At 39.9% G+C, this 22,546-nt stretch overlaps 1 protein-coding gene across 1 annotated transcript in view; it reads right to left on the reverse strand.

Moving 5' to 3' along the window:
* Positions 1 to 22,546, reverse strand: part of LOC149869052 (cadherin-7) — a 118,907-nt gene that overhangs the window by 24,920 nt on the left and 71,441 nt on the right. Inside the window, exons 5-7 of the mRNA XM_090039600.1 lie at positions 18,988 to 19,155; positions 17,216 to 17,403; positions 2,006 to 2,259 (exon numbers count right to left, since the gene is read on the reverse strand). Of these exons, the coding sequence (XP_089895726.1) occupies positions 2,006 to 2,259; positions 17,216 to 17,403; positions 18,988 to 19,155 (610 nt within the window). The remainder of the gene's footprint in view (positions 1 to 2,005; positions 2,260 to 17,215; positions 17,404 to 18,987; positions 19,156 to 22,546) is intronic.

Below are 22,546 nucleotides of genomic sequence, written 5' to 3' on the forward strand. Positions count from 1 at the left end.
GTCCCTCAGTAATGGAGATCTGCAAAGTACCAATTAACTAGTTTTTAAGGCTGCTTTGTGTTGCTGGGGTATGGTGCAAAAGTAACCATAGTGCCAAAAACCTGGCCCTTACCGTTATTCAGGGAACGGACAATGTTCTGGACTGAATGTGTGCATAAAATTGGAACTAACGCTACCCCATGCAGTTCTGTTAAAACTAGTTTTCACATGCCAGATGCTAACATCAGTGCCAGAACATAGTGCCATGGCAAAAAGGGAATTTAGTGAAGACAAATTTCACAAGTAAATGCATGCCAACCTATCCATCTAATAGCTGTTTATAATGACAGGGAGCAGCTATTTTGAACCTGTTGTTAATATATATTGAAATAGACAGAGAGAAAGCATGTACATCACCGCTTCAAGTGAGATGCATGTATTTTATAACTTAAGGTTGCTGCGTTATAAATTGTGGAACTATGAGACACTAAAAAAAAATTGTAATAAATGAAATTAAAAATTAGATATAACCTGAAAAGGTGAAGTACTTAATTAGAACTATCTCTATGCAGTTTCCTTCCATTTGTGAATAATTATAACAGTAATAATACTTGATAATAACTTTCAGTTGAAAAATAATGCCCTCTTGCAATGGATCTCTGTGTACTCAGTATTTCTGAGATACTCCATAGATCTTTCCTTTATACCCTCCATATCTACTATTAGCACCTTGCCTTAGAATGTTACCTACCTATATTTTAACTTTTGTGACAAAGTTTGTCTTCTGACTCATTCTCCTCATTAAAAACCCAAGCATAAAATTCACCATTTTATATGTGGCTTCTTATATTTGGAGCCTAAGCACTATATTATGATAGAATGGCAGATTTTTAACACATACACCCACAGAGAAAGGGGAAGCCTGAGACAGATTTTTCATTCCCTCCCCTGCAGGAGGGACATATGGTCACATCTTTCCCTGTGGTGACTGAAGATATTTGTCCCTAGTGGGACCAGTATAATCTGCAAAGCCAGTGTACTTCAGCTAGCCTTTCATCTCCATTTAGGAAAATCATAATATTTATCTTTATCATCCTGTTGAGCCTTTTCCAGCCACATAAAACCAGATAAATTTCCTGACCCTGTCCACTTCTTTGTTACCTGGCGAGTTCATGGTCATATAGGAACATACTTAAAGCTGTCCATGGACTGTCAACTCCAAATTTCAGACTTATAATATTCAAAGAGCAGTATAAAAATGAATCATTTATATTTTTGTGAGGCTTACATATAAGTTTTTTGTTGGTTAGTCTTTCTAAGGGCTACTGGGGATTTCAAATGACTCAGGTTGAAAACCCTATGCTCCTAAACTGTTTGGAAATCACACATCTTATATTTACAACCATAATGTTATAATCAGATTTTTTTTTTGCCTAGTAATTATACAGAAAGTGAAATGTGCATGTACAGTGCATAGTTAATAATTATATTGTTGCAGCAGCCAAACGATAAAGCTAAAATAGTGCACACAATCAAGTACACATCCTTCAAGCAAATAACTATAATGGCATAATTTGCTAAGCAAATTTAGCAGTTTGAAATGTTTATGGATAGAAATTTTACAACATACACATCAGGATATGCATCACTTCTCTTTTGTATATAGGTTGTTTGTAATATATTCAGCATTATTGATTTAATTGGGACATAAGCTACAGTTTGTAGATAATAATGGATTCTTCCCAAGCTCCACAGAATACTGACCATGGACAGTCAGGTGATTTTTGGTTTGGAATCCTGAAAATAACCCTTCTAATTTTTTGAGAGAGAGGAGAAATGAAATAATTTCATCAATGCTACAACAACAGAATTCAAAAGTCCAAATACAACTACTTTGAGAACAGCACAGGCTCATGCTAAGACTGAAAAGGCCAACTATTTCCTCCTAGTGCAAATGAATAAATCCTGCAATAACATGAACAGCCTTAAATCAAAGGGCAAACAAGCAACCAAGCATTAGACATACCTGACAGGACTGTTTGAGGCATCTGGGTCATGGGCTGCTACTGTTCCAATGATGGTGCCAACCTTTGCTGCTTCCGACACCACCATGGAATATAATCTTGAGGTAAAAACTGGGGGCTCATCCACATCCTCTACAATTATCTTCACTGTTGTCATATCACTAAAGGGTCCCAGGCTTAGAAACCGAGTGTCAACGTGCAGATTTGCTGCTTCTATCCTCAGGGTATAGCTTGTCTTTGCTTCAAAATCTAGCTCCTATAAAGAGAAAGTTATTTGGAAATTTAATTAAAAATTAAATAGTTCAGAAAAAATGTTTCACTTAAAACTGCCGGTGAGTATATAAAGAACTCTAGCACTAGTATCCAGGCAGTATTTTTGATTGACATCACAGCATACACTAATTTTTAGCTTTCTCAGAACATTATTTTCAGTATCTTTCTTAGTCTGATCTACTGTGCTTTAATTTATTTGAAGGCAGGCAATATGATACTAAGTGTATTTTGTTATTTGTGCATTCATTTGATACATAAAATGTGTAAATGCCAAGTGAAATGGGAAAAATTGCAGAGAAGTAATAAGTGCTGCTTAACCGAAATGGGGCAAGAGGATACAGTGTGAAGCAAATGTTTAAGTATAATGATGTAATGCATACTTTTTAGAATAAATAAATCACACTATCTTGTATGAATGGGAATTTCAAGAGTATTCAGCATGACCTGACTCTGCTCCAATTCAAGTCAATGGGTGTTTTGTCCAAATTTCATCAATTTTAATTAATGTGAGTAAACCTAAAGAAACAAAAATGCCCCTATTATGTTAAAAAAGAACTTAACTTCTGTTAAATTCATGTTGAAGTATACTACTTCCCTGATTATGGATATGCAAATGTTTAAAATTAGAAATGTTTTGTTGAATCAGGGCTAAAACCCAAGTTTTAACTTCCAGATAGTTATTCTGAGCACTGCTAGCATTGACATAAAACCAATTCTTTTGATCTTATTTTGAAATATAACTGGACTCTTTTTATACTTTTATTATAGAAAAAAGTACAGTTATTCTGTATCACTACCTCTGTTTGAATTCACAACAGTATAAGGTACACAAAACATCCAGGAACTACTAAGTAATTGTAAGCATGGCTCCTCTGTAGTGTAGGATGCTGTGGGTAATATTTTGTATGGTGATAAGGTAACTGAAAGCTATTATGGAAATAGGGCAATAAAGTAATTGATATCATATGCTGAGCATCAGGGTTACAAAGAGAACAACAAGCCTGCAAAAGCACAAAGATTCTTCTCATTTTCTAATACAAGTGCCATACAACTGAAGGAAATTTAATTCTGAAGGCAGTCATGGAGAGGATGGAGGAAGGGGTTTGTTGAGAATAAATATATTATGTGTTCTGAGTACAGCTGTGTACTGTGAGGCAAACTGGACAAAAATTCCTCAGGCAGGGCTCTGGATTTTCAGCACTCTCATATGGCAGAAAAGAAACTCTATGGAAGCTTTATGTAAATTAGAATATAGAGATTTTTAAAGCTAGATATAAAAGTGAATAATCCCATTAATAGAACAGCACCTATATATAGGCACATTGCTTTCAGTTGGATATGTCCTGTCCCTATTTTTCATGTTTTAATATGATGCAGCTGTCTATAACTAAACTGCCACATAACCAAATTATATAAAGGTATAGGTATCATAGAAGTAGAGCTCAGGCAGGTAGGTGGGGGACAGTGGCAATTCTGGATTAAAAAATAAGCAAAGAACCTAGATGTTTCTGCTAAAATAACCACCAGCGAAGCAGTTAAAATTGTGCATATTCAAATGATCATTTGGTAAATCTATATGAGACACTTACTGTGGAGTTGCCTAATCAGTTCTACAGTAAAATGTTACCATTTACACAAGTGGTGCTATTAGGCCAGAGTAAACTAGTTAACTCCATTGTAGGATAGTACTGCCCAACACAAGTACTATTTTACAGCAGAGTTATTTATTCACCACAATGCATAAGGAAAAGAAGCTCAGAAGGAAGTCTGTTTTAATGGAAAATGTACCCACAAATAAATGCTATAAAGCCTAATTCAAACCCGGACATGTTGTGTAAAAAAAAAAAAAGTCTAATTCTAATACTAACTTGTACGGGTATTAATGCCACTCTATGTTGAGAATAAGGATGATTTAAATTTGACCTTGTTAATGACTTCAGAGGCCTCAGATTTGCCAGTCTGATAAGAGTTATTTGAATCAACAATTTTCACTTCTAACAATTTGCAATGTACCTTTTTCCATTTTCTTCTGCTTGTGGCAGAGATGGACATCCTGTGTTTTGACAGTAATATAAGAGTACAGAAGTGCTAAACTGGATTTAATGCTAAACAGTAAATGGTAAGTAAAATACATATTCATAAAAAGGGAGGCACTTCATTATATTTGATTACTTAGCCACAAAGTAGATACTATTTATATATGTTCTACAAGCCCGTTTATGAGGGTAATTTACTCCCAAAAGGAGATTGTGGCCATGTGACATTCAGTGCCAGTGACAATTTCCTGAGCTTTGGGAGCCTTGCTAATCAAATATGCTACAATTTAAGCATATATATGTTTTTGGCAACATACATTAGATTTCTGCCCCAATCTGTCCCAAAATTAATAACACATCTTAAAGAAAATTCTGCTCATAGTTTTTTCTTGTGGATTGTGAATCCTGCAAGACACTATGCACCTCTAAGATGCTGGAGACTCATCTAAAAAAAAAATCAGTGGGACCAAAGGCCACTAAGCATCTTCCATTGAATGTTCAACCTAAAAGTTAAGCAGAAAAAAGACATTTGCCTCCTTTGAAAAAAAAAAATTGTTTCTACTTGGAATGAGTCAAGAATTCATATTTTCTTTCCCCCCTCCCCCCAAAAGGAAAACTTGTAAAAGAAATAATTTGGAGGAAACTAAAATAAAAATAATTAATCTTGCTGCTTAGCAGCTAGTTCCATGACTCTGTCCTTTGGCAGTTTTGTCCTTGGGCTGACCAACAGATGACATTCCATGAAATAAGGAAAGTTCCTGCCCAAAAGTTTCAATGGAACTCATGTTCTGGAATGCTTTGGATGTGTATAATAATCAATTGTTCCCCTGGAACCAATTATAAACCAATTATATTCATCACCTTTCAAGAGCAAACCCATATTCAAAAACATAGTAAACAAACATTTTTAAAAATCTAAAAATAAAATTAATACAATAATAATTGCTAGCTTTGAATACATCTGTGGAAGAGAAATGTTGAGAACAGAAGACAACTAATGCCTGTCTAGAACTGTAGTTCTTCATGATGCCAACCTTTCCAGGGTCCTGCCAGCTTCTGACACCTGACCCACAGCTCATAGAGAATAAAAATGCAAAATATTTAAAAATGTACATTCTTGCATGTTTAATGTAAAATATTTAAACTTGTGCATTTTAAACACAACCTAAATACATGCTTAAAGTGATTGTATGGAAGGCAGATTTCCATGGACTTAGATTAGACCATTACAACATAAAGATGGGATGCTTCACATGATTTAAGTTAAATATGATGGGCTTAAGTACTTTGCCAAAAAGGGACCCAGACCTCTGAAGAAGGCAACAGATTAAATAGTAGCTTTACAGGAAAAAAGAAATCATGAAATGTTCCAAATTCAGAACATACTCATACTGCCATCTGTGTTGTTGATCTGGTGTATCATGCCTACTTTAGAAGAAAGCACCTTGAAATAGTATATTTTCAACATAACAATATAACAGAAATAAACAAGTCTACTTTTTAAATCACTTTATTATTAAATTGTGTATAAAATTACAGAAATAGTGGAATCTGACTGTAAAAATTATTTGTGAGATGAACATGTTACCTTGATTAAATTTGGGGGGGGGCACTCTTCAAAACCATTACTACTTGATTCTTTTATTAAAGTATAATCAAATGGCCTTGGCAGGGAAAACAATGTGAACAATGAGCCAAGGCATTCATATACTGCAAAAAGCCCAGCAATTTCTCAACAACTGAAGAAATACGATTGGTGCATAGATACTAAAACGGTGATCAGAAAACTGTGGGAACAGCTTTTCAAATTCACTGTCTAAATTTATCCGGAACAGAGACAAATGTTGTTTTACTGTATGCATTTCCACCCAGACTTCAATGAACAGTTTCACAATAGAAAGTCTTTTGTTTTAAGTATTTGGTGGAGCCTTGGTTTGGAGCTTTCACAATCTTCCCAGTTAACCTTGGATAAATCACTTAATTTCTCTGTTCCTCAATTTCCCATCTGTCCAATGATTGCTATTATATGGGGATACTTCTATTGTTTGTCTGGTCTATTTAGACTGGAGCAGAGACATCCTTTTATTATCTTGGTGTTGCTGTTCAACGCTGGCCTTATAGCTAATACTAGTAGTACTACTACTGACTCTTTCAGAACTAAAACTAAAGCATATCTGCATCACCTCAGGACCAAGGTATAGATAACTTCATGAAGTATGACACACCTACAATTAGCATGTCAAAACCTGGACTGGTGGTAATGTAGCCACTTTAGAACAGTGAATGGTTCATTTAAATACACTTTATTTCATGCGTGATTGCTGTCATGTGAACAGCACAGCTTTAAAGCAGCCTCTATTTAGAGGTTTAATGTGTGGAGCAAGCATGCTATGTTGCAGTATAGTGCTTCCAAGAACTGAGGGTAAGCTGGGGTCTATGCTGAGGTCTATGGTGTGTCATATAACAGCTAGTCCCCTCCCAAATTTCCATGAATGGCATGTGTATCATGTATGTCACGTTTTAGGACAGATAATTGTCATATAGGGCATGTATGGAGACATTGCTATGACGCCATGCTTTAGTACTTCCAAGTACACGTATGGTGCATGGTTAGCTTTTGCCACTATATCACCATAGCAGCAGGTTAAAATGGGGGAGCACACCACTATGGTGACGTAGCTGCCAATAACATGTAGGCACATGTGTCTGCTATATTGCCATACTGTGACATAGTGCATCACTATGTCACCGTAGGGCCAGGTGTATTTAAGGTAATTTGGGAGAGTGGAGAGTTATCTCATACAAGCAATGGTTAGTATTACTAATCTGAAAGAAATGTGTGTTCAGTAAAGGTTAACTTTCAATACAGAGAATGAAGAAGATAGTTCATGTTAAAGACAGTAAGTAATGAAAGAGAGAAAAAGTATACTGAAAAGGTCTTTGTGCTTTTTTTTTTTGTTCTTTTTTAATCTAATTACTGTTGATGCTGCTTTTATATAGAAACATCATTTAACTGGTCATCAGATCATCCCTTCATTAGTGCAACCTATAACAAAAGCACATATTCCGATAATAGAATACCAAGCCAACAGCTTACAAATCACTACATCAGTGTTGAAGGTTAAAAGGACAGTGTATAGTTTAGTTCTTCCTTCAGTACAGTGAATGGAGCTTGACAGCTTCATTAATATATGTGCATTAGTGTTATCTGATTAGATCCTATGCAGGCCCCATTCATCTTTTTTTTTTCTTTAGAGGGGTAAGGATTTTGTCCTGTCTGAACAAAATTACAAAACAAGTCATCCATATCACAGAAGCCAGATATGCAGTTATCCTTCACACAGAGCCCATTTTTATAATGCTCATTTTTTACTGTATGGTAACTTTGTAATAATGTACTTTGCAGAGGTGAAAATCCCATTTTTAAGCTCAGTTGAGGTCTTATATTGAAAACTGCAGTACATCAAACAAATGCACATTATATCTCAAAGGAACCATGGAAGGCTCAAGTTCTTACATTGTAAACTCTGTTACAGAATTGAAAGCAAATTTTCTAGATAGAAAAAAATAGTGTTTAACACTAATAGAAAGATAGCTTTTCACTCAAAGGCTTACTCATAAAACCCTCCTATTTTTATAATTATCTGTATTACTTTTAGAACTAGCTCAGGTTTTGAAATAATCTCTTGCAGATGTTTGAAAACCCTCCCAAAAGCACACTTTACTAGAAGAAGCAGCATGTTACTCAACCTGGCTCTGCAGTGTCTGTAGAGATTGGGTGCTTCAGTGGGGCTTTTTGGCAATTTTAGCTAAAGCTGATTCAATCAGCTATTAGATAAGCCAGGTTGAAGTAATACGCTGCCTCTTCAGGGCATGCATGGAACATACTGAGTTTAAAGTAAAGCACTGGTTGCTTTGGGTTTTTTTTTACATCTGCAAGTACCTTTAGGCTAGGGACAGAAGTTACACATAAACCAGGAGAAGTGATCAGAAACTGGTTAAAATCTGTAACACAACAGAAGTTCAGGCTGTGTCCAGACAAGCATAGCTGTGCAGTATGTGGCATGACAGACACGTCTGCAGCACCACATACCACATGTTCCTTTGTTCTCCACGCTGCAAGGAAGCAGTGAGGTGGGGTTTTTTTACTCCTGGATATCCTGAGGTTACCCCCCTCCTCCTTCCCCTACCCCCCAACAGGGAAAAAAAAGTGAGGTGGCACACACAGGGGCAATGTGCGCTGCCCAAAGCCAGAGCCTGGCCAGCTGGAACCACGCTTCACTGCCAGCCAGGCTCCATGTGGCAGGAGCAACACAGCTGCATCCCTAGGAGGCCCCCAGCATGCCAGATAAGCCTGCTGTTGATCCTTGCCTCCCCTACCCCACCCAGGATAACTTGCTGCACACTAGAGGCCGCATGACAAGGGAGTTCCCCAGGGACAACTAGTGGTGGCACGAAGTGTGCCATTGCTAGCTGTCCCTGCTGAACCAAATATCCATGCATGTCTGAGCATGGCCTCAGTGCACTTAAACTACTTTCGAAATGGCCAAACTCAGTTTAAGATAAACCTGGATGGATGTAGTATCAGACTGAACTGATTTAGGTTAAATTGGTTTATTGAACTTCTGTCCCTGAACCCCTCCAGATTCAATTCAACTCACAGTCCCCCAGCATCCCAGGATGCTTTGTACCCTGCAAATTCCCCCTCACAGGGTGAACGAGCTAGCCTTGACCCAACCTGTCTGTTCCAGCTGAGTAGGGAGTCATGCTCTAGCATCGCCCCCAGCTTCTAGCCTGGCCCACTGTAGGCATGTGGCTACATTTCCAGAATCAAAAGTAAAAGCCTGTCCACTTGCTTATTAGTTCAATCTATGCAGCTTAGACTAACCTGCGAAGATTGAATTGAGTTAGCCTCAAGCTTTTTGACTGCCTGTGCCTAGCCTTAATGGGCAATTTATGTATATATCAAAGTGCTTCACATTACTTATTGTCACATACTTTCTTCTGGGTATTGATACTGGTATCAAGCTGTGTAGAAAGGGAAACTGAAGATGAATGAGACTACTAGGAGACACTTGCTTATAAGTACCTCTTACTAGCCAAAATCAGACATGGCAACAGTCCAACTAGTATTCAAGACCTCTAGGTATTAACATCTTAATCCAAAGTCCAATTAAGTCTTACCAGGCCTTTAAGCATGATGTATACTTAAAAGTAGTATGCATACGCTTACATATCCCCTTCTTCCTACTATTATCAATATTTTAAAAACCAAGTAGTTTATAGGACTTCTGGAGAGGGGTGATTTTTTAGATAAAATAAGGATAGGTAAAAGTAACTTTGTTATCTATTAGCTAGCTAGCTGGTTTGATTGTTTTCTTACTGCATTTCACTGTTGCCATTTTTTACTGTAAGTTTAACTGTTAATTATAATTAATGAACAGACAATCTTTTCATATTTGAAACTAAAAAAACCATGAAAATAATGGAATGAATTCACATGATGTTTTATTTCCCCATCTATCCTTAGGCCTGAATTTAGTAGAATGTCTATGTATGATGGTCTTTGCAAAACTGAATGCAAGTATTTTACACACACAAATAGAAACCTGGTAAGAAGACCTAATAAGGATCAGGTTGTGCCAGCCAGCCAAAGAAGACTTATTTTGAAGGTATATGAAAACAATTTTGCATAGGCATCTTGAAATAGTAGGTCTGCTCTGTGAATATTTGAGGGTTAATTAATCAGGCTAACATTTCACATTTAGATAATTTCTTTAAGTCTACATCTGCCACTGAATACATATTTTCGAAAATTGCTTTATCAGTAAGAAAATTATGCTTCTCTTCCAAAAGTCCCCCCCTCCACCAAAAAGCCTCTGTTTGAGTAAATATCAAATCATATTACTAGGTAAAGTGGACAGTTTTTATATTAACATTAACATATGTACTTCAATATTAATATTACTAATTATTACTACAGGAAAGCCAGGTCCCACTAATATTAACAGCAGAGGATCCATTGATTTCAGTGGGCCAAAAAAGCCACAAATATATGTTCTGGTCTGTAGAAGACATGGCTCCTAGCCCAAGAACTTCTTTCCTACAGGTTTTTCAAAAGAAAAGAAGAAAACTAACCATGCAGTCACACATGTTTCAAATTAATTTAGATATCAAATGCTTGTCTCAGTCACACAATTCTAATTAAAAAGGATTGGATTGAAGGGGGATAATGCACCACATGTTACATACATTAAGGTTTTGAGGACCTTTTCCCTATCTCTTCATAATGAACTGAAGGAAGTGTTTCCAAAGTTTTCAGGGAAAGGAAAACTTTGGAGTTATCACTGGTCTATTTGGAAAATTTCTTAATTTGTCTGATTAGCAGTGCTCCATAAATCTTGTTTTCTATTGTGCGAAGGTCAACGTGCCAGCGGGAAAAAAAATGTTGCCCAACTCTCCTAGTACTTTAGAGAATAGGGAAATATAAAGAGAGCGAAGCTGCTCTAAAAAATGTCTCACTTTGGGACCAGCCAAATACTTTTGAGTCATGGCACAGGTTCTACCTAAGTAATGAACATTGGTAAGGGGTGTTAAGCAGCAGCAGTCTCAGCATGTTCTGTGGCATGTGTTCTCCAATCCTGTCATGACAGCATAAACCATAAGAGAAGCTTTGCACCAGCATAGTAGATGTCTTCTCTTTCCCATGCATTTCTTGTCACAAAGAAAAAAGTTTCCCCAAAATGGGCCTGTAGGTTCAGATGGAAACCTCAGCCATACCTGTGTAACCCCAGTTAACTCCAAATTTGGCAGGACTGAAACTGAATATATAAAAGCAGCATAGGTCCCATAGGCTTTACTTTTAATGAATAATACCTTAGAGTACAACATTACACTTTTTTTCTCTTGACTGCAATCCTTGTTGGAATGCTTGTATATTGGGTGCAGAGAAGAGATGTGCTCTCATACATCAGTGGTGCTCAACCTACAGTCAATGGAGACATGTCATCCAGCCCACAGGAGTCGTCACAATTCTGGAAATTTGGTGGCAGGGAAAAAGTGGAAGCTGTAGTAACATTAATTGCCAAAGCTGTGGAAACCAAAAAAAAAAAATTGCTCTGGAACTAATAGCTATGACAATTAATTGCTGCCAAATTTGTAGACTTGTGGAGAGCCTCAAAGGCTAGATGACATGAACCCACATGCCAGACAGCACCTGAATGTGGGTGCCTATCCATGGACAGTTCCAATGCAGAGGTTTGGGCTGGTGCATAGGGTTGCTCTGCTCTTGCATCCAGTACGTGGGGTCAGGCCAGCATGTAACAGGTTACATCCATGAACTGCCCCTGCACACTGATCCCCCATGCAGGATGTAACCTGGGACCCCATGCCACTCATTAGGCCCATAAGCCCCAAAAGGTTGAGCATCACTGTGTGAAATCAATATCAGCTTCAGGAAAATTAATATACATATCAAGTAGACAAGATCCTTTTCTAGAATTTTAAGGAAAACACAACTATATCAGTTTCCTAGTCATAGGATCATTATCTCTGTATCTCCCCTTTCCAAATATCTGTTGAACTTTTTCCTCAAAGGATAACTACCTTCCTCAAAGGTACTACCTGAATGCACTGTAATTGGGTTTTGCCTGCCGTGTTAATGCACAGTAGAATTAATGCTCTGCACTCTAAGTGTCTTTTGTAGACACAGCCTCAGTGTAGGCAAGTTTTACTTTGTTCTTAAATCACATTTCTTAAGATGCTGATCTCTTAAGATCTACATAGTAGTTATATAAAAGCAAGTTTTTGACTTCTAGCAATGAAGCCAGTATTGCAAAAGTGTCTCTAAAACAGTTTCTTGAGAAAACCTGAACATTGAATCCACAGTTTGTATACAGTAGTCGAAAGGGACTCAAGCTTTAATGAGAAATCCATGCACAGAAATAAGTGCATTGGTGCTCTTGCACTTTGATAAGGTGCTTCCCATGCTCATATATGTGATTTGAATGAGTGACTGTGCAAAAGCAAAGCTGCACCATTATACTTGCATTTCTCTTTTCAGAAATCTTTACCTTGACATTGATGAACTCTAATGTGTAATCTGCTTTTAGAAGCATGGAAGGGGAAGGAGGTTGTGACTTGCACTCATGGATGTAGAATACTTCATGTGGTTAGTAGCATAACATTGCTATGAGATATTTTTGGTTTCAGACATATTTCCTCACTTATTGCAGAGCACATGTTACCGTGCAGTGACACCGTCTGGCTGTTCCTATATTAAGCTACTACATTAGTCATTGTGCTTGAATTTCAATCTGCCTTTATGCAGCCCCAACAATTTAATTACTACACAAGTAGACTTCAGTAGAGGGGAACTGAAAAGTGAAATGCAACCCCACAGTCTGTGACTGGTGTCCTCTATATACTTTCCTCCTCACCAGTTAAGGTTCTTCACATTATTTTAATAATCAGCAAGGAGAAATTTTCAGCTGTACATGTGGGATACACAAGCAATCCTATATTCTTACCCATACCTAAATTCCCTGGCACAATTGCATATGATGCAGAGGTTCTTGAGCTGGCTGTGAGCAACAAAAATACATCGCACCCATGTGGATAAGACCAGATAAAGATGCCCAAAGAAGGAAAACGGGTAGGTCCTCAGATCATTCCCCAAAAGGAAAAGACCTAACTTCCTATGCCAGAAGATTACAGTGCTTCTGAATTACGACCTTTTGGCTCCAAGCAGGTTTAAAAAACAATTAACTGGGGGTGTATCTACAAAAAATGTTTACTATGGAGTTGACTAATTAACTCTGCAGTAAATGTCTCATGTGCAGGGTTATTATGCTGCAGTAAACTAATAAACTCCACAGCAAGTAAATTCCATAGTAAATATTTGTACTACCCTGCTGCAGAGTCTTTTACTCTGAGGCATCACACATGTAGATGCTGACATGGCTTGCTGGGGCATGTGGGTGCTTCAGTGTGGGGGGCTGTTTGCTGACTAGCCCCACACTAGGGTATACTTGTGCCACAGCCAGCCCCTCCACAGCACATTGAGCCAGGCAGGAGCAGTCCTGCACTGGCAGGCTGAACCCTGTACCCCAGGTCCACTGCCAGTCAGGACTGCTCTGATCTGGCTCAGCATGATGCAGTCCTGGGTGCATGTTCAAACAGTGCGCTCAAGAGCAATGAACTCCAGTGCTTATTTATTACTTTGAATTGCATGTGTACATATGCCCACAGTGAAGTAGTGGAGTAGGTCAGAAAATGATAGCTTTTAATATGTGGCTTATTACAAATTCCATGCAACACTTTTCAGCACTGGAAATGGACAGGTTAGCACCCAATAATAAATATAACTATACTGATAATGCTGATGTCAAATATTATTGTTATAATAATGAATTCCAGTTATTTACCCCAATCCATGCAACCTTGAAATCAAGAGCCTCAGAGACCATGCCTGAAGGCTCATATTAAAATTAAAATGTATGAATCAGTTCTCAACTTGGATCATCAGAGACCCCAGACTGATTCAATATTGTTCAGTGTGACAGTGACAAATGTTTTCCCTCTAGGACAGGCATAATTTTTTCCAGAGCTGTACTTGGAAGCATTAAATGAGCAAGCTGAAGAAACCCCACTGAATTTGGCTGCTGAACAAAGAAAAGGCTAACTTTTCATCAGCTATATTTCAAATATGTGCTAAATAGAAATAGCACTAGGCATCCAGAAAGCCTAACTTGATCGGTTTTGACTTGAAAGAGATGATCTGCAAATCAAATGGCTGTATTGGGGGCTGATTCTTTGGAGAATTCTGATATCTCCAGTTTGTTCCAACTTCAGTGGAAAGAGAGGATTACTTTGCAGCTGTCAGGAGGTAGTCACCCATCTCAGGTTTTGGCCACTATATTATGGAATTCTGCAGAAAATGTTTCTTCTAAAGGAGAAGTCCTATTGAAGTCTTGCCTTCTTTGGGGAAAAAAATCATGCACCAGAGAGGAAAGAGAAAGAGAAACACTTGAGGAAGCTGTAAATGCTTGGCAAACACATAGGCAGCATATGGTATTGCCTATGGTAATTCTAAACATAGACCTCCATTCAAGAAAGTCTTTAAGCATATGCTAAAGTACCACTGAAGGACTTCAGCACAACCCTACAATACTTGCTAAAACAGGGGTAGGGAACCTTTTTCTGATCACAGACCAAAATGACCTACCCTGAGTCAGAGGTGAGAAGAAGGATGCTAGAACCTGGCCACCACTAGCGCTTTTCACCATGGTGGCATAGGGAGAGCACCCACAGTTGAAGCCCCTGCCAACAAATGCTGCAGAACATCCAGGTCCATGAGCTGGAATCAATAACTCCATGGTCTGCTGGTTACCAACTCCTGTACTAAAGTACCAAAACCATAACCTCCACATTGCCAACACCAAATCTTTAAAACCACAAGCATAACATTTTCTAGTAGAATATTTTTCTGTCAGAAAAGACTTTCACCCCTCCCACTCTCCCATTGTCTATTTTGAGAAAAAATGCTTTGGAATGAAAGGGAAAGCAAACATTTAATAATGTCAAAATATTCTCTCCCATTTGATTTGGAATGTTTTAAAATTTCTTGATTTCTCATTGCAACATGACTTCTCATTTAAAATATTATTTTGTATTAAAAATAAAAAGTTGATACTGGAATAAAGAGTATATGCTATATGGCATATAAATATACATGTAAACATAACATATATTATAAGGTATGGCTTTTTAAAACTGTTCTAAAAGAATAAATATTTTTTGCTTTTGATCAAATTAAGAAACTTGAATTTAATCAAATTTCACTCAAATTTTGAAATAATACAATTTCCTGTGAAACAGAAATTCCAGTTTTTAATTTGTACTAATAGTTCTTTTTTCCTCTAAAGAGCATGGCATTGACGTATAAACAGGGATCCTGGACAAAAAAAAAAATCACAAATTCTCTGATAAAAATAACCACAAATTCTCTAATAAAAAACTCAAATCCACAATTAAAATGAATATGAATATATATATGTTAATTTGATCCCTATATGTATACACATATATATGAGGATCAAATGAACACAATGCTTTATTAATATATATAATTTTAAAGCAGCTTGTAAGCCTACCAGTCCCTCAATCACTATAATAAAATAAATTCTAAGTACCTATACATTTTGGTATTTGATTTTGGGATTTTTATCATGGAAAATCAGAGCTCTCCATGCCCTCTTAACTCACCAGGATGCAGGTCCATGCCCCTCACTCCCCACCCACAGCCCCCTCCCCCTACAGCTGCCAGGATTATGGGGCTAGGGACCCAGATCTGCAGCCCCCTGCTTGCCGCAGAAGCGCCTGAGCCCCAACTGCTGCCTGCGAAATACTGCTGTGGCTCGAGAGGGGAGCCCGGCTTCTCCTCCCCTGTGGGTGGCATGGCCAGAATGGAGCCTGTGGGCAGGCTGGTGTAGACTGCCTTCTACTGGCTCAGGTGGGGGGGGGGGGCTCCCCACTACTGTATGCAATGCTGGGAGGCTGGGGGAGGCACATGCCCCCCAGATCTGTGCATGGGGTGGGGGTGGGGATGGGGGCAAGGTGCCTGCTGTGGGCTCAGGCTCCCCATCCTGCAGCTCTGCCCTAGGGCCTCTGCAGCCCATTGGGTGGGACCCAGCACAGCAAGACAGAATGGGGCCAGGCAGAGAAACACCTTGCTACTGCTGCAAGATCCATGCTACCTTGGAGATGTGCCCTCTGTCCACCTGGCAACAGTAAGGGGCATAACCCTGAGCCACTGCTCCCGCTGCTTCAGGGAAAGCAGGAGGCACATCGCCAGGGCAATGCAGAGCTTACAGTGGCAATGAGCTTCCCTGCCCAGCTCCGCTCTGCACCACAGTGCTGTGTCCCACCTACTGGGCCAGGGAAGGGCAGCAGGACAGGGAGCTGCAGCCCACAGCAGGCAGCCTGGCCCCACCCCATGCACAGATCTGGGAGGCACGTGCCCCCCTGCTCCCCAGGAGTGCACAGTGGCAGGACACCTCCAGCCCCGCAGACAAGCCACCTTTGGCCCCGTTCCAGTCCCCACTGGCCCTGCAGCCACCCATTGCAGCCCTGGGCCACAAGCCGCATGCACCACTCAGCTGGGCAGCAGCCCTAGCTCCAGCCCAGAAGTGCCCTGCCCAACTCCCTCCTTCCCTATGGGGACCTCAGTCCCCCCTCCCCACCAGGCTTATCTGCGGGAACTGCTCTCCAGGCTCTTGGCAGCCATGTGCATGCACATGCACATGGCACCTCCTGCCTGAATGCCCTCCTCCCACTCCCCGCAGTCCCTTGCAGGCTGAAATGCTGTCAGCCTACAGAGATATCTTTTCAAAAGAGCAAAATCTGCGTGTTTCTCAATTAAAATGAAAAGTCCGTGTTTTTCTTAGGTAAAATGGAATGTCCATGTTTTTTTCTGTTTTTCCATGGGAAACAGAAAACTCAGATCTCAGCTTATGAAACAAGTTAAATGTGTATATATATGTATTTGGGGTCATTTTATTTTACTTGATATGTTGAGCAGTTAGTGTGAATTTAGTTCATATTTTCCATTTTTTCCCCTCAAATTGAGAGCTAAAGATATGAAAGTTAAAATTCCTATATAACCTTCTAGTTGCTTGAGCTTTAAGGCAAAAAAAAATAAAACAAAAATGCAAGACTCCAGATAAAATAGTAAGAATCTTCAGTACAGATGATGTTTAGGACTGTAATAACACCATGGAATCAGGATGAGATCCACTGATGTGACTGTATAGAAATGAGACTCCTCTCTGACAGTACGAAATTTCATCCTTCCACGTATTATACTAATCCTACACCACATAAAACATAATAAAACAAGGTTACCTTTTGAATTGCAATGATTCCTTCCTGTGTATCTTTGTCAACAGTAATTTTGAAAACTCCCAAGCCATCACCATCCACAATTTTATATTCCATTTCAGCATTAGATCCCACATCAGCATCTGCAGCTTTTATTCTGGCTACCACGGAAGCCACAGGCAAGGACTCTGGAACATTATACTGATATGACCCTGTGAAATTCAAAACAGTCATTAAACTTGGAGTTTTTCATGGTATGTTTCACAAAACACATATGTTAAATAATGAATAGGATGTAAAATCCTCCATTAAATTGTTGAAGGCACCATTGGCTTCCTTTTTTAAGCTTTTGAGATGAAAAATACTGCTTTGTATGCTATAGATATGATTTCTCTCTGTTCCAAATTTGCCCACTAGACTTGAGAAGATGATTTCACAAGGACTATATAAGCATCTTTCCAAAATGTGAAGTGAAGTCCTAAAATGAATTGTTGCTGCAATGATTCAAGACAATAAGCAAATTTGTCCTTGCTTATTTCCATTTATTTTAGGTTATGTAAAAGAAAGGAGGTAAATATATGGGTGAGATCATTATTTAGTCTTATTTCATGACTGTGGGCATTTTTACACATGCTCTGGAGGTGGGGAGTCACTTTAATTAGAGTGACTTCAAGAGCTGCTCTAATTAAAGTGCTGCAGTGTCTCATGTATCAGCATCCCTGCCACTAAAGCCATCAAGCTAGCTTTGGTTAAAGTGCACCCCCATTAGCATGGTCCAGCAGACTTGATTAATGGACTCTGCTCTGATGTGCTGTACTTACATGAGCCTCCTGGCCTATCTACAGGTATCTTGTATGTCTTGAAGCAGCAGGTGCTAAATTTAGTGGGTCTGAGAGTATGGATTCAGTTCTTGCCCCTAACATAATAAACATAACAGAATCTTTCTTGAAAATTCTAACCTCTTTGTTCAGGTAGAAGGTAATATAAAATGCAGCTAGAAGAGATCTGTGAATGCAGCATGTAGCCAATAACATCACCTCCAGAGATAGATTCACTGTTGTTTTATTATTACCTCAAACAATTGGTGGCAAGAAATCTAATTCACCTTCTCTTTCAGACAGATGTATTTTTCATATCTACTTGAGATGAAGATAGAATGGACATGCATACATTTTGCACATTATTCTGATTTCCCATAGCAATGACTTTACAGAAACATCATGAGGAGAAAGAAAAGGCATGAAATTAAATGTTATTTGTAAACAGGGTGCCTCAAGTCTGCAAATAGGCTTGTTTCTTTCCTTTTCTCTGTTAAGTCAAGAACCACCTTGGTCAAAGCATGTAAATCAAGGGCAGACAGTATTCAGATTGTTCCAAGACTGATTACTTATGAAACATTGACTTTCTGCACAAGAAAAATCTTGCTGAATTGCCAAAGGAATGTGAAGGGTACAAAAGCAAGTTAAGAATTATACATCCTGAAGTCCAAGAAGTAAAAGCTAAAGATCCGTTACAATGCATATCTTTTATCTTTGACAGGAAGAAAGCAGAAGACATCCATAAATGTCTGTGCATTTCTTCACTTAAACTGATCCAAAATATATTGGCTAGAGAAAAACACAATATTTATTCTAATGTACAAATAATAAATAAATAATAATGTCTAGTCCTCAAAGGATTCCAAAGCACTTTACAAAGATGAGGATCATATGCTTAAATTTGAATATGTACATAATTTACAAAACATAAGGACAAGTAGAATAGCAATACACTTTACTAGACTCTGAGCAACTTACTACGTGGAAAGCGGGGTGGGTTATCATTGACATCCGTTAATGTGACAGTAACAGATGTGGTCCCAGATAATCCACCGTTTTGCCCAACCATATCCTTTGCTTGAATGACAAGTAGATATTGGTCCTTAGCTTCCCTATCCATGTTGGGGAGAGCAGTCTTGATAACACCTGAAATATGTCAAACATACTACATCAGTAGTTGCACTTATTAATTGGTACAAAGATTAAATTTGTCTTAGAAACAGTATAGGAATAATACTGAATGGTCCAATATCTCCATTTCTAGAACACAGATGTGAAATTCCAGTGCCAAAGGTATCTAGTCTATTTATTTGGCTAAGTTTTTTATATTGTTACCAACAAATGTGAGAGCTGAGCAACTTTCATTAAAAAAAAAGCCAAGTTCCTAGTGGATTCATGGAGTCTCTGATGCTCCATGTGGAATCCTATTTTTCTTTGTGCACTTAAATTACATTTATCCAGAATTTTGGCACCTACACACAGTCTAAAATTTCATTACCCCTGCAATGTGCACATGTAAACACAGAGTCATCATATATTGAGCATGCTTAGTAGACTACACACTGGCTGGGTAGCTAAGCATCTATGTACATGAATACCTGAGTGCAAGTCCCAGAAAGAAACAGGAGGAGTTGACTGTCTCATCCTGGGAAAGTAAGTCAGGGAGTGGACAGAAATAACACTTACAATATTCTAAGTACATTTAAACCCCAAGGCTAGGGACAGAAATTACACAGAAACTGGTATAAGTGATCGGAAACCAGTTTAAATCTTTAACACAACAGAAGTTCAGTGCACATAAACCACTTTCAAAATAGGTTAAACTAATTTAAGATGAATCTGGATGGATGTAGCATCAGCCCTAATTGATTTAGGTTAAATCGGCTTACTGAACTTCTGTCCCAGATCCCCTCCAGATTCAAGTTGACTCACAGGCCCCCAGTATCCCAGGATGCTTTGTACCTCCCCTGCAAGCCCCTACTCCCTTTTCAGGGTGGGCAAGCTAGCCTTGGCCCAAGATGTCTGTTCCAGCTAAGCAAGGAGGCATGCTCTAGCCACTTCAGGCATGTGGCTGCATTTCCCAGATTGAAACAAATGTCTGTTCATTTGCTTATTGGTTTAATCTGTGCAGCTTAGACTAACCTGAAAAGACTGAATGAAAGCATCAGGCTTTTTGACTGTACGTAGCCCTAAAGTCTAGATGTACAGGCTACCTAAGACTGCCTTAATATTCCTGGAATGTTTCAAAAGCACACTGGAAAATCAAGTACTATTTTGAGCCTATCCTCTGGGAACCAGCTCAATATTACATGGGGGCACAAAGCATTCCATGTCCACTGTCTGGTCAGTCCTCCAGGCATTCCAAACTGCACCCCTACATGCAGGACAAGGAGCTGATCTGAAATGCAGTGAGGACTCTATTGTCCAAGACCCCACTCTCAGTCCCCCCGTCTGTCCCCCAACAGGGGAAAGCAGACCACAGAAGCACAAAAGGGGAATTAAAGTCGTCAGATAAAGTAAGAATCCTATCCCCTTCATTCACCCACTCTTGTCACATCTTCCTTTTTCCTCCATACTCAGCAGCTTCTCCCCTCTCACCCATTCCCCTCCTTCCCAATTCCTTCTACTGCTCTTAGGGAGTGTCCTGTGCCATCTTGGGACTATGGCAGTAGTGGACAGGTTCCTCTTTTCTGCCTGGTCCCACAAGGTGTTCCCTGCTAGCTCAGAAGTGAACTTGGGGAAGAGGAACACACCTAGTGCTATTGTTGTTGTCCTTGGCAGAGCCCAGCTGAGATAGGCAAGAGTGGCTCTGGAGCCTTTTCCCACCACACAACCCCTGGATCATCCAGGGACAGCAGGAACAGTGACAATAGTGGGTGGGGGAGGAAGAAAATGGGAAAAGAATTGGGTGAGGAGGATGTGCTGCTGAGGATGGACAGGGACAGAGAGAGATATGTATGCCGTCTGGATCTGCCCCTGCAGACCACCTAGGTGTGGCCACCTAATTGCGGTTCCCAAGGGAGTTTTTACTCTGATCCCCCTCAAGATCTCTGCAGCTAATTTCAACCCCTGCCTGGAAATCTATACTGTCAATTTCACTTCCCACCTAGAGACCATAGGCTAAGTACAGATGTTCAAAAAGCCCTTGGCAGAAGTGCTCTAACTTCACATGCTTTAAGTAAAATATGATAAGTTAGAATGGTAGCCAACTGAACAGACATTTGCTGTTTCGTGGGGGGAGCTCACAGCATGTCCATACTGGCCACAGAGGTGGTCTCACACACCTCTCAGGAGGATGCCAAAGTAGCCCCACCCCCTCTCCAGCTGGCAACTGTCAGGATCAGCTTGTGGGAAGAAGGGAGGGAATGGAGCTTCTCCCACTACTAGAACCCCTCCCACAGCTAGCTGGCTGGGTCTTGGAGGGGTCAGGCCAGGTCAGCATGGGGAGGGGCTCCACTCTCCCTGACCACCCCCCTCACCCAGTTTCTTAACACGTGCAACCAGCAGCTGCAGCACAGCACAGCCTGACTGGGAGGGCTTCAAGAGAAGGGATTCAGGGCCTATGCCCTGTGTCTTGTGTCCCTGGTAGCCACAGTGTGACCCAAATGGGAGGGGAAGGGCTGTGGGGGAAGGGTTACAGGCTCTGTATCCCTGCTGCTGCCCTATCTGGGTAGATTCATAGAATAGAGACCTGTAAAATCATCAAGTCCAGTCCCTTGCCATGGGCAGGAGGTAGTTGGTTTCAAATGAGCTCAACGAGATGCTTGTCCAGCAAGGGATGGTGACTAGACAACCTCTGCTGGCAGCCTGTTACAGATTCTAGTTACCCTTTTGGAAAATAATTTTTTCCTCTTGTCCACCCTAAATTTTGCCTCAACTAAATTGTGCCCATTGGACCGCATCCTCCCAAGGGGTGCCTTTATGAAGAGTTGCTCCCCTAGATCTTGATAGCTGCCTACAAGTATATCAGGGGAAAACACCAAGTCACCTCTCAGCCTTTTCTTACTCAGACTGAACAAAGCCAGTTCCTGGAGTCTCTCCTCATAGGGCCTATCCCCCAGGCCCCTGATCATATGGGTCACCCTTCTCTATACCATTTTGAGCTTATTCACATCATTCCTGAAGTGCAGTGCCCAGCACTGGACACTGTATTCCAGCTGTGGCTTCACCAACTTCGAATAGAAGGAGAGGAGCACCACTCTGGATCCACTGGCAATGCAACGGCTGATGCATGCAAGTTCTATTTGCTCTGCTGGTGACTTCATTGTACTGATGGCTCATATTCATCCTCTGATCAACTGTCACCCGCAGGTCCCTTTCAGACGCAGTGTCATCCAGGGGACCACCACTCATGATATAATAATGATGAGTTTTTGTCCTACCCAGATGAAGGACCTAGCACTTCTCCCTATTGAACCTCATCCAATTCTGTTGAGCCCATAGGACCAGCCTGTCAATTGGATTAAAATGGTAACTTCTTACCCTGCTCTCAGATGTGCCCACATTTCCCCACAGCTTGGAGTCGTCCACAAGTTTA

The sequence above is a fragment of the Crocodylus siamensis genome, chromosome 3, assembly GCF_052110815.1.
Source record: "Crocodylus siamensis isolate JL-2025a chromosome 3, ASM5211081v1, whole genome shotgun sequence".
Classification (NCBI taxonomy): Eukaryota; Metazoa; Chordata; order Crocodylia; family Crocodylidae; genus Crocodylus; species Crocodylus siamensis.